Source organism: Thalia democratica, chromosome 1, assembly GCF_965202585.1.
Source record: "Thalia democratica chromosome 1, ktThaDemo2.hap1.1, whole genome shotgun sequence".
NCBI lineage: Eukaryota > Metazoa > Chordata > Thaliacea > Salpida > Salpidae > Thalia > Thalia democratica.
Window position 1 is genome coordinate 50,047,613 of NC_139165.1, and position 14,346 is coordinate 50,061,958.

General features: G+C 25.9%; 1 protein-coding gene across 2 annotated transcripts; it reads right to left on the reverse strand.

Annotated features, from left to right (window-relative positions):
* Positions 1-139: 139 nt before the first annotated feature.
* Positions 140-12,839, reverse strand: LOC145830661 (RNA-binding protein Musashi homolog Rbp6-like). 2 transcript variants are annotated; one of them, XM_082938286.1, is made up of 12 exons: positions 12,752-12,839; positions 12,660-12,694; positions 11,942-12,014; positions 9,873-9,936; positions 6,402-6,485; positions 6,198-6,246; positions 3,491-3,573; positions 3,217-3,355; positions 3,040-3,150; positions 2,692-2,928; positions 1,828-2,036; positions 140-1,638 (listed from the first exon to the last, which is right to left on the reverse strand). In XM_082938286.1, exons 1-12 carry the CDS (start codon positions 12,826-12,828, stop codon positions 1,615-1,617), a joined length of 1,185 nt encoding a protein of 394 aa, XP_082794412.1. In that variant the 5' UTR covers positions 12,829-12,839; the 3' UTR covers positions 140-1,614. The 2 variants fall into 2 exon arrangements, with proteins under 2 accessions (XP_082794412.1, XP_082794420.1); XM_082938294.1 differs by lacking the exons at positions 9,873-9,936; positions 11,942-12,014; positions 12,660-12,694; positions 12,752-12,839 and adding an exon at positions 6,903-7,118.
* Positions 12,840-14,346: the final 1,507 nt, after the last annotated feature.

The following is a 14,346-nucleotide window of genomic DNA, read 5'->3' on the forward strand; positions in this document are numbered from 1 at the left end:
ATTGCTTATCGTGTTTCTAAATTGTTTGATAGCTGTTTCTGTACTTTGACTTTGTTTGTTCTCATTAAACTTAATTTATTTTCACTTACAAAACTATATATTAAACCTAATTAAAATAATAAAAAAACAACGATGACAATAAAAGTTTTGTTTATTTAAATATTATACGAAAAAACGACAATAAAAATAAGAGACATATTTGAAAGTAAAGGTTAACAACCATCTTTTGGAGCAAAAAAGTACAACTCTAGCGACAATTTAGCAGCAAGTGCTATCTAGTATTTACATAATATTTGTGCAACTTATATTTGAAATTGTTCACCCACTAGTTTTTTTGGCACAAATTAAAAGAAAGTGCTTTCATTTAAAAAACTCAGTAACTGAATTTGTTAAAAATATGCGTTTTAATAAAATGACAAAAACTAAAATAAAGAGTTTTTCATTGCACTTTAGTGCTACTCTACCAATACTTATAACAACAACCTACACTTAAAAAAAAAATCAAAACTAATATTCTTGCTAAAAAAGGTTCAACTAACAGTCAATTTTTACTCTTTTGACTACAAAGTATATCTTTGTCATTTACTTAAACTCTTGTAGTTCCTATAATACCAAAAAGTAAGATGTTACGTATACTAGAAACTAAGACAATTATTTACATTTGGCCGTAAAAAAGACGATCACAATTTTTTTGAGCCCGTTTGAAAATTAGAAAACAATTGTATGAAAAAACTCAATTGTTGTTAAAACTATCACATTTTTTTAATAACCTATAAGACTTTTAAAATTAAGATAACACCTTTTTGGAACTAATAGTAAAAGAAAATAGTTTAAAAGCTTTAAATGCAAAAATATTATTTTTTAGTATTTAATTGTTGCCTTAACATACCTAACATCTTTTTAAAACTAAAAAGGCACAAAACATTAGGAAATCTAAAGTAGTTAGTTATCAGTTTATTTGGTTTATGAGTTAAGTAGATTTAGTATTAAAAAATCTTTGCTGAAATGTTTTTATATTCATATAAAGCTATCAAGTTTGTATTAACAAATAATCTTTTTTCTTTTGAAATACTTTAATAAGTTTTCCAGCAAAAATAATAAGATAGCTTAAATATAATCATAACTTACTTTTTAAATGGTCAGAAAAAAAGCTAAAACTTACTAAAAGTTACATTAGTTAATATTACAAGCTTTTAATCAAGCGCACTAAAGGAAAAATCGACAAAAGAGCTAAAACTGTTTTAATAAATTTATCTAAATCTATCACAGCGCGTATCGTAAAAATCTATATAAAACTAAAACCTAAAGTCAAAGAAAAACATAAGCTTGTTACAAACAGTAATTCAAGTCGTGATTGAAACAGTTATGCGCTTTGGTAAACCTAGTGAGTTTATGCTAAACCATAAAGCTATAAAAACAATGTTTAAATACTGTTTAAAGTCTACGTAAAATTTCAAACCTGAGTGTAGAACCTAAGGTATAATAAAAGTTTCCCTAAAGATAAAGAAAAGTTAATCTTTTATAAGAAATTTTGTGTATATTACTTCCTTATAATTGTGCAGTCGTCTACTTAACTAATGGAACCGACTGTTCGCACACTCAAGCAAATTCAATTTAGTACTGTTGAGGAAACTGAATCTGAAAAACAACAACACTGTAAGCATTAAAATATAACTACAGATGATTCAATGATCAAACTAATTTTATAATAGTTAGCTTAACAGTCTTGAAATTAATATGATCAAATTTAACTTTATAGTGATATTCTATATACAAGTAACTACTTATAGACTATTATTTAAGTTACAAATACAAAATGTTACATACGCTTGCACTCGGTTGTCCGACCTGCTGCTGTTGCTGGCTGACAATTTGCTGGATGATGGCTTGCTGCTGCTGATGCTCAGTGGGATGAACTGCGCTGGAGCTCGACAGAGTGTTGGTGTCGGTCTGCAGGGCTGTCGCAGCAGCAGCAGTGAACTTGGTCTGCTGCAGAGCTGCGCCCGGCACAACTCCTCCGTTGCTGTGCCCCAAAACTAAAAAATATAATTTAAAATGTTGAGAAATGACAATGTAAATAACAATGGAAGTAGTTGATCTGTACAAAAATTGTTGGCTTTATTTAAACATTTTCATATTTTTTTTTACAAAAACTGTGTGTGGTAGTTTACGATCATGTTTTACCTTTTCTGTTTTAAATCAGATTTTGAATAAAAAATTGAGGTTTTATTCTTAGCACTTTAAAATTCAAAAGCAGACTCCGAGTTTCTTCATATCAGAAAAAATATATATACTTAATATTTTACAATGCTCTGTTTTACATACTTTAATTATACACTCTTAGAATTATCAAAAGTTCTGTAAAATATTCTAAAGATGATAATTTGAAGTTAGTTTTTCAAAAGCTTTAAAACAACTTGTGAAAAATTAATATACAAATAGCTGCACGCCGTTTTTGTATTACACAAAACTTTCGATGAAGAAAACAATCTATAGTAAATCGAGCGAGTGTTAACACGTTTTATTCAAAAGTATACGCTTCGATTAGTAAATTTTACATATTCTAAATGTATATACTCGAAACTAAATTATTTTAAACTAGCTTAAAAACAAATACTACGTAAGAAGTTATATTACCTAAGATTAAATTGTTTTGATAATAATCATACAGCGTAAATTAATACATCTTACGGTTTAAGTGAGCGTTCGTCAGCAAGTTGTTAGTTCCGTTCGAAATAACGGAAGTAGCAGGAAGCTGCAGCTGCTGAAGCGCAGCTTGCCCGTTAAGAGCTTGACTTGCGCGTTGAACCGCCATCAGTGAAGCCACATCTTGAGTGAAGATCGCTGGAGAATGTTGCGGAAACTGTGCGGCTGGAGCAGCGATTTGAAACTGCTGAGGATACGTAACTGCTTTAGGATCTATAAAGCCTAAAAAAAAGGTTTTCCAATTAGTGCTACATTTTACATAAACTAATTAGAGTTTTTGAACTATTTAAGTGTAAGTTTTATTTTATCGTGGTAATTAAAATAAAGTCTTACTTATTGGAGTATTACCGCCCGGAATGGCACTTGGCAGATAAGCTTGCGGGTAGGCGTAAGTTGCTTGTGCTTGAGGATACCCAATATGTCCCATTCCATTCACATTCGGAGCTAAGAAAAAATAAAAATAAAAATCTAAACTTACAAAACTTAAGAAAACTAAAAAATATTTAGTACCTATCAAGACCATGTTGTTCGTAGTTGGATCAAGAACGCATTGGTATCCCAAATTAGCCGGTAGGACCTTTGGTTGTCTCTGAACGCGAGGAACAACACCCTGCATTGCTTCCTTTGACACTGCAAACTTGCATTCAACCTGAAAACAGTTTACAAACTCTGGTGAAAGTTGTCCAATGTTTTAGTTTTTAGTTATACAAATTCTACTTGTAAGTAGCTTTTTGTACACAAATTTTATAGTAATGAAAATAACAAGTTAAAAAGAAAAGCTTACCACTTTAGTTTTTATGTCGTGAAAATGCATTTTAACAACTTCTTCTGCTGGCTCATCTCTATCAAAAGTAACGAACCCAAAACCTAGAAAATAAGTTTAGTTTCAAAACTAAATAGTATTAAAAAAAATCAAAAAATTTTTTCTTTTTTAAAACTAAACATTATTAAAATAGTTTTAAATTATAGTTTACGTAATAAGTTTACAACTAAGAAGACTAATAAAACAGTTAAGAAAGATTTGATAAGACAAAATTATGTTTTTACAAAGAAGTCTGCTAAAAAGTGTGTGTAATGCTTTTTTTTATCTATCCGAAAACTAAAAATCTACACCAAGTTTTTCAAGCTATCACTAAATTACAAGCTAGTTATTTAACTTTTTATACACCAAAACAACAGTTTATTTATAAAAAAAGAATTGTTAATTACTTAAAAAAAAAAATTTGTAGTTTGTAAAATTTGTTTAAACCTAATTCTTAAACATTTTAAACTGAATAGTGTCAATAAGGTAACAAATCTACTTTTAAATAAAATTTAAGCTATTTTTTAAATTTGAGTAACTAAAATTAAAACAAAAATTTATGTATATTTAAGTTATATTAATAAACTAACAGTACGTTATAATATGTTTACTTAATATCATTTTTGTTTATTTGATTATGAATTAACTATTTCAGAAATTTTCACTGTGTTTACAGTGTGATGGATCGTATTATTATTTACGCTTGATTTTCAAAAGTAATAAAGTACCACAAAAGAAGCTGCTCAAGAACTAAATGTGTTAAAATAAGTTTTCATCAAAGTTATTAGAACATACGAATAAAGTAATCAGCATGACTATACAACGGTGAGAATAACAACAAAGAGCAGAGCTTAACAAGCTTTGACTTGCCTTTTTAGTACTTAAGTTTTTTTTTTCGTGATTAGTTATAGGTGCTTGCGTTTTTATTATAAGTCTTATAGTAAAATACTTCTTTATTAATTATTCAAAACTACTTATAATAAGTTTAGTAGAAATTAAAAACTACATTGAAAAACTAAACTTTTTTTTTACAAAATAGTGTAAATTTAAAATCTATGAGTTTAAAGAACATCATTATTTCATTATATTATACATTATTAAATAATATATTCAGGTAAATAGCTGTAATAACAAAATGCTTATCAGTTTGTATTTTATTAGAAATACAAAAAGTTAAAGCTTTTTTCAACCCTTTTTAAAATAAACAAACAAAAATTTTCTTCGATGCTCAACTTGAAAACAAAGAAAAATAAATCGCGAGCTTTATTTACTTAAGGCGGTTTTTTCGTTGAGAGCCGCTGAGCAACGGTCATCTTTTGTGCCTTTTGAAAACACAAAAAGACTTCCTACTTTGCTTTGAAACTTTACTAAAAAGCTCGTAAGCTCTGCGTGTTGACTATTGTGAGCCTTTTTGTAATAAATATTATTTGACCGTAACTTTTTGGAGTTAAGTTTGTTTTAGAACTTAATTAAGATAGTTTTTTAGTTCGTAACAAGTAACTCCACAACATATTTTTTTGATTTTAATAATTCTTAAATTAAAACTTTAAACCTTGAAATGAAAACTAATTTAAGTTAGATAACTCATAGCAATTTTTATTTGTTAGTAGAAAATAGTTAAATTATGGTTAATTTAATTAAAAACCACTAAAGTTCTTTAGACTCTATATATCTATTCTTATTTTTATTGTTTTAAAAATATCAACTTTACAAAATTGAATCATATATTTTAAAGTTTTGAATAAATATAAAATAAAGTTGTATTATAGTTATGAGCAAATCTAATAAGTTCATAAACGCTCTCTAAACAAATAGTTACCAAAAAGAAACAATAAAAAAGCTTTCTATTTAAAAAAAACAATTTCAAGATGGACATTTGTTTTTTTATGAGTTTAAGAGGAAAAAAAAGTGCTTAAGAGTTCTATGTTGCAATACCTTTTTAAAAAGTACCTTTTAAATTAACTATTTTAGGATTCATTAATCAAAAATTTTGATTATTGATAATATCCGAAAGCTATCTTTTACACATTTAGAAATATTTAAGTGTTTATATGAAGCAGTGAAATAAATAATGTTAACTTAAGTATAGAAATTAGTTTAAACTAGCTAAAAATTTGTACTAACTGAACTAGTTAACTGTAAATATATTTGAGTAAATATATCAGCAACATAATCTTCAATATAAGTTAGCTTTTAGTTAAAAAAAAAAATTCAAACAAAATTACACCATAAAAAATTATCAACTGTGTTCTATCTAAAACAACTTAACATAAATGTTTCTAGTCCAGGTTCAGCTAATACATAAAAAGAGTCTACTTACTAAAAACAAATATGAAAAACACATATGCAATTAAGTTATATACACGATACACATTTGTAATTGATTTAATTGGCAACTAAGTTCTAGCTAGATTTTGTGAGCAAATTGTGCTTTGAATATGGTTGTTAATTTTGTTAGTCTTCCAGTTTGTAAAAGGCGTTGAATTAAACGACAGCTACACAATTTATCAAACTTAGCTACAATCACATCTTAAGCCTAGTTTACAAATGTACCTTACACAAAAAGAACTTTCTTAGTTCTGTCTCTTCGTGAAGTTTTTAGCTGTAAGAGCGCACCTGAAATTCAGAGGCGATATAGTTTTTATTTGTTGAAATAAAGTTTTATCAGTATCAAAAAGCTAGTACTAACCCCTGTGTCTGTTGGTCTGCTTGTCAAACATAAGCATGCATTCACTTATCTAGAATTCGAAAACTTTTTTAGTCTTTATTACACTTTTATACAAAATGTTTTTTCACACTTGGTACTAATCTTGAAATTAAAAAAAAACTGTTTTTATAGTTTAAATCAAACAAAAATTGATACAAAAAACATTAAATAAAGTATTTTTCTTACGTTGCCAAATTTAACAAAGTACTCAGTCAAATCCTCCTGTGTAGTGCTTGCAGACAGCCCTCCGACAAAAACCTTTCGGCAGACCTAAAAGTTTGGATTGATTGAAAATTAAACAAAACTTCAAACAAGTACATACTAATGACGAGTTTAAAACAGATGCTGAAGTGCTCTAGCATCGGCTGAAAACAATACTGTAACAAAAAACAATTATTTTGGTAAAATGAGTTGGCCCATGACAAAGACACTTCAACACGAAATTAGTGCTTCAAAAAATTGCTTCTTGTCGTTGAATTTGCAATTCTTATACGTTAAACTTTATTGTTTTTCAAAAAATTTATTGGTTTAAATAAAAAAAATCTGAAGTTACTTATTATTAATGAAAAATATTTAAAAAGTATAATCTTTTTGTTTTGTGAAAAATGTTTTAATACTACAGATATAAACTTTATTAATTATAAAACTCTTTAATTGAATAACTAAATTTATGAGATTTTAACTTACTGGTCTTTGTTCGTAGCCACGAATAAGTTCATTCATCATAGTATTTTTTAAATGGCAAGAAAAATAAGATCTAATATACGAATGAGTTCGCTAAACTAATTTTGATAAATAGCTAAAAGCGGTCTAACACCTACTAAATGCAATAAACTAAAATCTGTTGAATATAAAGTCTATTAGTAAACTTTTAATCTAAAATAACAAGCTAAATAGATTGATAAAAATTGGTTTTATGAACAAAAATATAAAGCTAGTTATGCGATTATACACAGTAGTATAGTTGTCTTTACTTCCATTAAACATAGACTTCTAGCCCTAGGCTATGCGAGTTAAAATCATAAAATGTAATTCTAAAAGTTAATGCGGATTGTATCAAACTATAAAAAGCGGTACTTTTTATTTCATGTGTAGCTAGTTTTAGTTTCGATAGAATTTAACAAATACTTTTCTAGCACAACTATTGTACAGTTTCTTTGGTAAAAAAATTATTTTTATAGTTTCTACTTTTGATATATAATATTGCTATTTAGTATCTTTTTTTTAAGTTAAATTTAAAATAAAAAATAATACAAATGTTAAAAAAAGTTTTCAAACTAATACAAACTATATTTATTTTTATCATCTTCTGAAATATTTACTCGGACGTACTACTAACTACTTTTATGACTCTTTAACTTTTTTAACAAAATTTAAAATCCTAACAAGCAAACAAAAAACTGTCTACTGTTATAATTCCGATGACAAAAAAACAATTAAATGCATTTTATATACGAGAGAAATTATCGCTTCACCTCGCGAATGCAAATATTTATTTACACTCAAACACAGCTAAAACTCTTATGTCTAAAATCTGAGAATTTTTGAGCGCACTAAACTATTTCTCAGCATGACACTTCGCCAAGCCAACTTGTGTAATGACGCTTGTACTTTGCCGTGAATCGGTTGACAACCGCGCTTATCGCTTGAATGAATGTCGTTTTTTTTTTCTCTGTTAGGGTAAGTCTCATGAGACTTATCGGTCACCAGCGACGCTAAAGAGTTAGACGCGGTCCATTAGAAACCTTACCCAGCTTTCGTCTGCCCGCGCATTTTTTACTTAATGTTTTGCATTTGCCAATTTATTAATTTGGAGGCAGTCTATGTTAGTATAAAATTTAAAAAATAATAACCCAATGACGAATCACCACTTATAAGCTTTTTGAAAACATATTAAAATATTGTTTTTTTTTTAATAAAATTTTGTACCTTGTTACTTAAACAAATATCTAGAAATAAAATTTGCTTTATATAAAACATTTATACTAAAACCTGAGTTACAAATTAAAAAAAAAGCCTAAATAAGTGTCAACTTAACCTGGTACACGTTACTTATATGTTACTAAAAAATAAAGAAATTAACTACAACAGTTTTAGTACAAATTGTTTTTCATAAAAATGATAACTTTAATAAACTGTATTTTTAAAAGAACTGATTAAAATCAACAATGTCATTGAAGCAGAAATTTTAAATTGAAAGAAAACTTGACAAAAGCCTCTGCGTTTTAGGATGTTTACTTAAGAAAGAGGACTGTCTCATTTTTACTTGTCAGCTGAGCAATTTATTATAAAGCTCTGTAAAACTTTTAAAACTTTAAATTTATTATTCTAAATATCACTGTTAAATTTATTTTAGCTTTTGCACATTATTTAGATAACAGTTTAAATCCCAAATTTTTTCTAAAAGAAAACTACTTTATTTAATCTCCGTTTTGCGTTTAAAACATATGTGTTCCTTATGATGTAGAAATTTTATAATTTCAAACTAAATACACGTGTTTTTATATAGTTTCACAAACCACAAAGTTGTATAAATACTACGTATGTAAATGAAAATATATATCCGTATATTTCGAAATTTACTTAGTTATACTATAGACTAAGAAGAAAATGTTCAAAAATAAAAAATTAAAGTCAACAACTATAAATTTTGATACTTGAAAATATTTAAAGAGTTAAATAGACAAGTTATGTCTAGTAACAAAAGTTTTACAAAACCACAAAGTAATACTAAGAAATAATTAAACAGCTTAATAACAGCCATGACTGTTATAAAGAATTTTAAGTTTTTGCCATTTAAGTTTCGATAGCAAAATTCTAGCCAAAAATAGTTTTTTGTAGAATTTTTTTAGCGACTGTTAAACAAATAATGGAAAGCTTACAAACATTAAAATCACTAAACTAAAAACCTTACGCGCATTAATTTCTCGAAGTAATTATTGTTAAAAGTTTCAGAAACTTATCTATCATTTCTTTAAAAATCCGGTTAACAGTAAAATCAATTTATTGTAACACAAATCCGGTTTCAAACTCGCTTGTTTTGTTCATAGTCAAATAAAAAGCTTCGTTTTGTTAAGCTAATACAGAGGCTTTAAAATATAACAGCATAAAAAAAAAGAAACCAGCTTCGTATTTGTCCTGTTTACTATTGTAAGTACTGTACTACAATATAACAAACCAAATTTACAAATAATACCTTTTTTAGAAAATATAATAAAAAAGGACTTCAAACTAATCAAAATTAACAATTACACTAATGATTCTAATTTTATAACAATCAGTTGCACTTTGTTTTTTAGTTTTTTATTACTAACTAAGGCTGATTTTAATCTTCAACCTTAAAGTAGAATTCATAATCACAGCGGTAATTTCTCAAAATATTTCTTTATTTAATGTCTTAAAAAAAATTCATTCAAGTAAAAGCTCAACAAAAAAAGTTCATTATTAAAGAGCTGTGACCGCTGTTAGCTAACTATTGACTTTAAGTATTATAAATAAAAACTAATTCCAGTAAAATAAAATAGATCGTTTTAAGAATAACTAAAATCACATTACTAAATTTTCATGTCCGAACTTTTTCCTAACAGCTCGAAACACTGTTTAAACAAAAAACGAATAATAGAAGACTCTATAGCATAAACTAGAGGATAGACTTACTGATGGTGTGCGTTTTTCATTGCTGTCTTCAGAAGATTTCTTTTGATAAGGTGAGTATGACGTTCTGAAAATATGATATTTTTCTTTTTTACAAAACACTAAATGAATAAGAAAAGTTATCATAATTATAACAGTTGTAGTTCTTCCTTAAAAACAATAATTATGTCTTTTTATAAAAAGTTAAAACATACCTTTCAATATAACTTAGCTATTAACTCTAAATACAATTAAGTTGATCTATAAAAAAAAAAGAAAACAAATGTACTGTAATATTTTAGTAATATTTTTATCCTTTTTATAAAAATTATATTCAGTACTTTTTATGTATTATTTTGCCTGATATAAAGTCTTCTCAGTTCAAAATTTTTGACCACCTGACTATTATTGATTTTTATTAAAAGTATTCTTTCAATAAAGTAATGGCTTTAAATAGAATATTATAAACGCTATATTTTTTTATTATGGTTAGATTTTAATAACTTTAGATAAAAGTACGATAAAAAAATGTTACAAGAAGTAATAGTTAGCTGAACCCATATATACTTACGTTGAACTAAAATATTTTTAAACACTTTAGTCAGGTGTGATTCCAAAAAAGGAAGTTACAAAATAAAAAAAAGTTTAAAGGTAAGAAAGTCAAAAAAAAAAAAATATTAAATTATAAAGTTTAAATCAACAATCTTAGTGATAGTTTTGTATTCCATAATTAAGTTTACAAAACTTATAATTTGTCGGAATTTGAATTGTCCGAATTTGAATAGTCGTGCACCTATACAAACTAAATTCGGTAAAGTATTTCATTGAAATAAATTTTAAAGCAAAAATAACATATTACTCGTATTTTATTATAATGTTAAACAAATTAGCTAAAACCAACCAATTAATTTTAGTTTAGAAACTAAATGTTTTCTATAACTTAAATTTTCATTTTAATAGTTAGTATAAGATTTTACAAATAGGTTACAGATTATAGAGGCGAAACATTCTAAATGTAGATACGACTATATTTTGATAGTTATTTCTATTTTCGTTTTGTTTTAAATTTAGTTTTAGGAACAAAATTCTATTTTTAATACTTTTACCTCTAGCTAAGTTATTCTATTTTAATAGAATACTTTTTATACACTTTAGTTCAGAGCTATCAATTATCTAATATTATGGTGAAAAAAACCTTCCTTTTACAAGATATCGCCACATTATTAGTTTATTCCTTTATGATAGCTAATCTTTTCGGTTCGTGACCTAAAACTGTTAGTTGTCACAGACTAAGACGTAAAAATTTAAACTATGGTTTTCCCAAAGTTGGCGATATTGACTTATTTGGGTAAATTTGGCAATCAGGGTAAACTAAATAGTAAGGAGGAAAAAGTAGACGGGTAATCAACTAGTAAAGGGACAATATTTAATAAAGAGCGCGTATGTATTATACTCAAAAAGGAGTAACTAAAAAAACTAGTTTGATATAACCCTGGTTTTGACGGGCAGACTAATCCTAATTAGTTGTTTATTGTATCTAGATTGTATAAAACTAGTATAGGTTTAAATGCATTTTAAATCATAAAGAAGCCTTGTTGCATTAAGTTTCATATCATATAAAATGAAGCAAATTTTAATAATTTCTTACATTAATATAAGTAGGTTTTATTAAAGATAATAAATGATAAAACAGTTTAGGTTATTGTTCATAACGAACTTCTAAAATTATGTTTAATAAATTTTATCTTTCTCATTAGTTTTTCATGCTACGGTTTTAGATCTGCGGTAATTATTGTTATTTTGAATACTCATTTAAAAAAAGACTGTTAAATGTTAAAAAAAAAAACAATGACTGTAGAATTTTCTCAAAATAGTTGCTAGTATTATAGTGTTATAGTACATATTATTATAAATGCAATAAAAAAAACTTAAACAATAATAAGCTATAAAATTAATCACTTTTTATAATTTTAGTTTATTATAAATAATATAATTTTAGCAAAAATAAAGATAATAGATCAAAATATAATAATAGTTTAAAAAATAATAAGAAAAATATTTGGAATTTTAAAGATTCCTTATTTAAAACCCACTTCTGAATGACTGAAGTCTTCATTTTTAAACTATCATTTTGTACTGTAACTGATGGTTGATTTGTAACACTTTCTAAAATTATAAATTTTGAATGAATAATGATTCAATTAATTTCTATAGAATTAAAAGTGTGCGATATATCTTTGTTAAGAAGATTTTAAACCTATGTTTAAAGTACTTTGTTCTCAATCGTTGATATAAAACAAAACATAGTTTTTATTTATTATTTAAGTTGTTAAATAACTTTTTATAAACATTTATATACATAGAATACGAAATATTAATCACTTTATTTAACACATATTTTAGGTGTTATTTATTTCTAAGTTCATGTAAACTTTAATAAAAAACCTACAAGATATTCGGAGTAAAAAAAAAATTCTTTAAAACATTATTTAAAATAATCAGTATACTGGTTATATGAAATTTTACTCTGCTAGCTAAATAAAACAGTAAAGTATTAGTTTCCTTGAACTAAAAAATTCAAATGTTAAAAATTATAAAAATTTTTGTTAGTTTGTAAAGGTAAATGAAGGTCTTTCATACTGCGAGTAGAAACATTTATATTTTCAAATATTTAAATTTTTTAAATTTTTTCTTAAAATTATTATGTTATTAAACATTTAAAGTTTTAAACCTGGTAGGTTGTACGCATGTGCTGTATCAAATAAATTTAAAGTTATTTGAAACCAGTTGAAACTAATCAAATTTACAAACCTGACGAAGAAGATGTTGAAGGTAAAACAGTTTGCCTAAAAAATGTTTTTGTTTAGTTATTTGATAATTTAAGGAAAAAATTAAAAACTTACCCATAATTTGGTATATTTAAGGACGTTTGCGTCATAATTAGAGAATTAGAAGAAGGTAAATGTGCTATATGCATCATAAAAGCTGCAAAAGCTTTTTATTAATATAATTTAATTGAAAGTTTTGTAAATACAATTATCATATCGTAAGACATAAAAAAAAGGTTTTAAACTTAGTTATTTTTCACTTAGTTTATAGCCATTTTATATAAAATTGTAAATTAGATATATTTTTTAGCAGTATATGAAGTAGCATCAAAAAGTAACTTTTTGTACATTAAACTAATTATTTAATGATTTTTACGTGTATTAAAACTCGCAGTAAGACCAAAAAAACTGTTTAATTTAAAATAAATATTTTCCATCTTAAAAATTTTATACTAACACTTTCGTACTCATTATTAGCTTTAAACTTTAATTAAATTATGCCTACTATATAAAATAAAAACAGTTGCCAAATCTCAAGTTAAAAAGTACTCGGAGTTTAAATACACACTGTCAATTGAAATTTTTCTTTCAGAGTTTTTTCTGCTTAAATTTGTTCAGAAAATAAAGTTAAAAGATTTTTGTAAAATTTGAACTTTTCAATTACTAAAGTTTTATACTTTTAAAAATTATGATAAAGAGCACAGGATGTGGTTTGGAAACAAGTAAAGAGTTTAAAATAAAATCGAGAAAAAAAAAACTCTTCCGAATTACTAAATTCCGACTGCCAAATATGTAGAATAATACACTTTCTTTAAAGTTATTCATTTGATAAGTATAATTGTACAATTTTTTTTAAACTTTAATACGTATGATTAGTAATTACAGTTGCTTAGGAGTAAAAATGGTAACTGATGAGTTTATTAAAATAGCATAGTGGAATTGTTTACTTAGTTGAGAAGTACAATCATCAGCTACATATATTATTTAAATTCATACGTTGTTTTATTAAGCTAAATTCTTTCTTCAAAAAAATGTCACACTGTATTTTGAATGGTTATATAATGTTACTTTTTTATGTGCTTGACTGAAATCTACAGCTCCAAAAAAAAGTAAACAAAATAAACGAACTAATATGAAAAAAAATCTTGACTAAATAAGTTAACTAAACTAACAATTAAAAAAAGATTGCATAGTTTTAAACAAAGCCTAACACATGTTAGAACTATATTTTTGAAAGCAGTATCAGCAAAAAGTAAAATTAAAATAAACTCCTATTTACTAACTGCGCCTTAGTCATGCTAGGCTTATTTGTTTTGGCTGAGCGTAATAAACGAGCAAGGAGACGCTCAACTTCATCCGAAGAAAAAAAACACAAGTAGAACAAAAGTAAACAAAAATTCAAGGCTGCTATTTTGTAGCCCTACTGCTCTTATGCCTGCGTTTTGTACATGTAAACACATTAATATTTTCTATTTCAACTCTTTAAGGCGATACGCATGTTTTAGTTTAGCCTTATATAAAAATTAGTCGCCAATCAAAACACTTTTAGAAGAAAAAAAAAAGTTAATGAGCATAAAAGTTTTATAACTTACAAAAGTTCATTTTTTAGTTTTATAAATGTTTGTATTGAGAAAAATATCTAATTTATTTTATTAATTATACCAAAGGTC

Excerpts from the sequence above, each read along its gene's own strand:
- LOC145830661 (XM_082938286.1), bottom strand. The coding sequence starts at position 12,828 with ATGATGCATATAGCACATTTACCTTCTTCTAATTCTCTAATTATGACG. Across the intron at positions 12,695-12,751 it reads TTAAATATACCAAATTATGG|GCAAACTGTTTTACCTTCAA; the intron begins GTAAGTTTTTAA and ends AACATTTTTTAG. Across the intron at positions 2,037-2,691 it reads GACGAACGCTCACTTAAACC|TTTTGGGGCACAGCAACGGA; the intron begins GTAAGATGTATT and ends TATATTTTTTAG.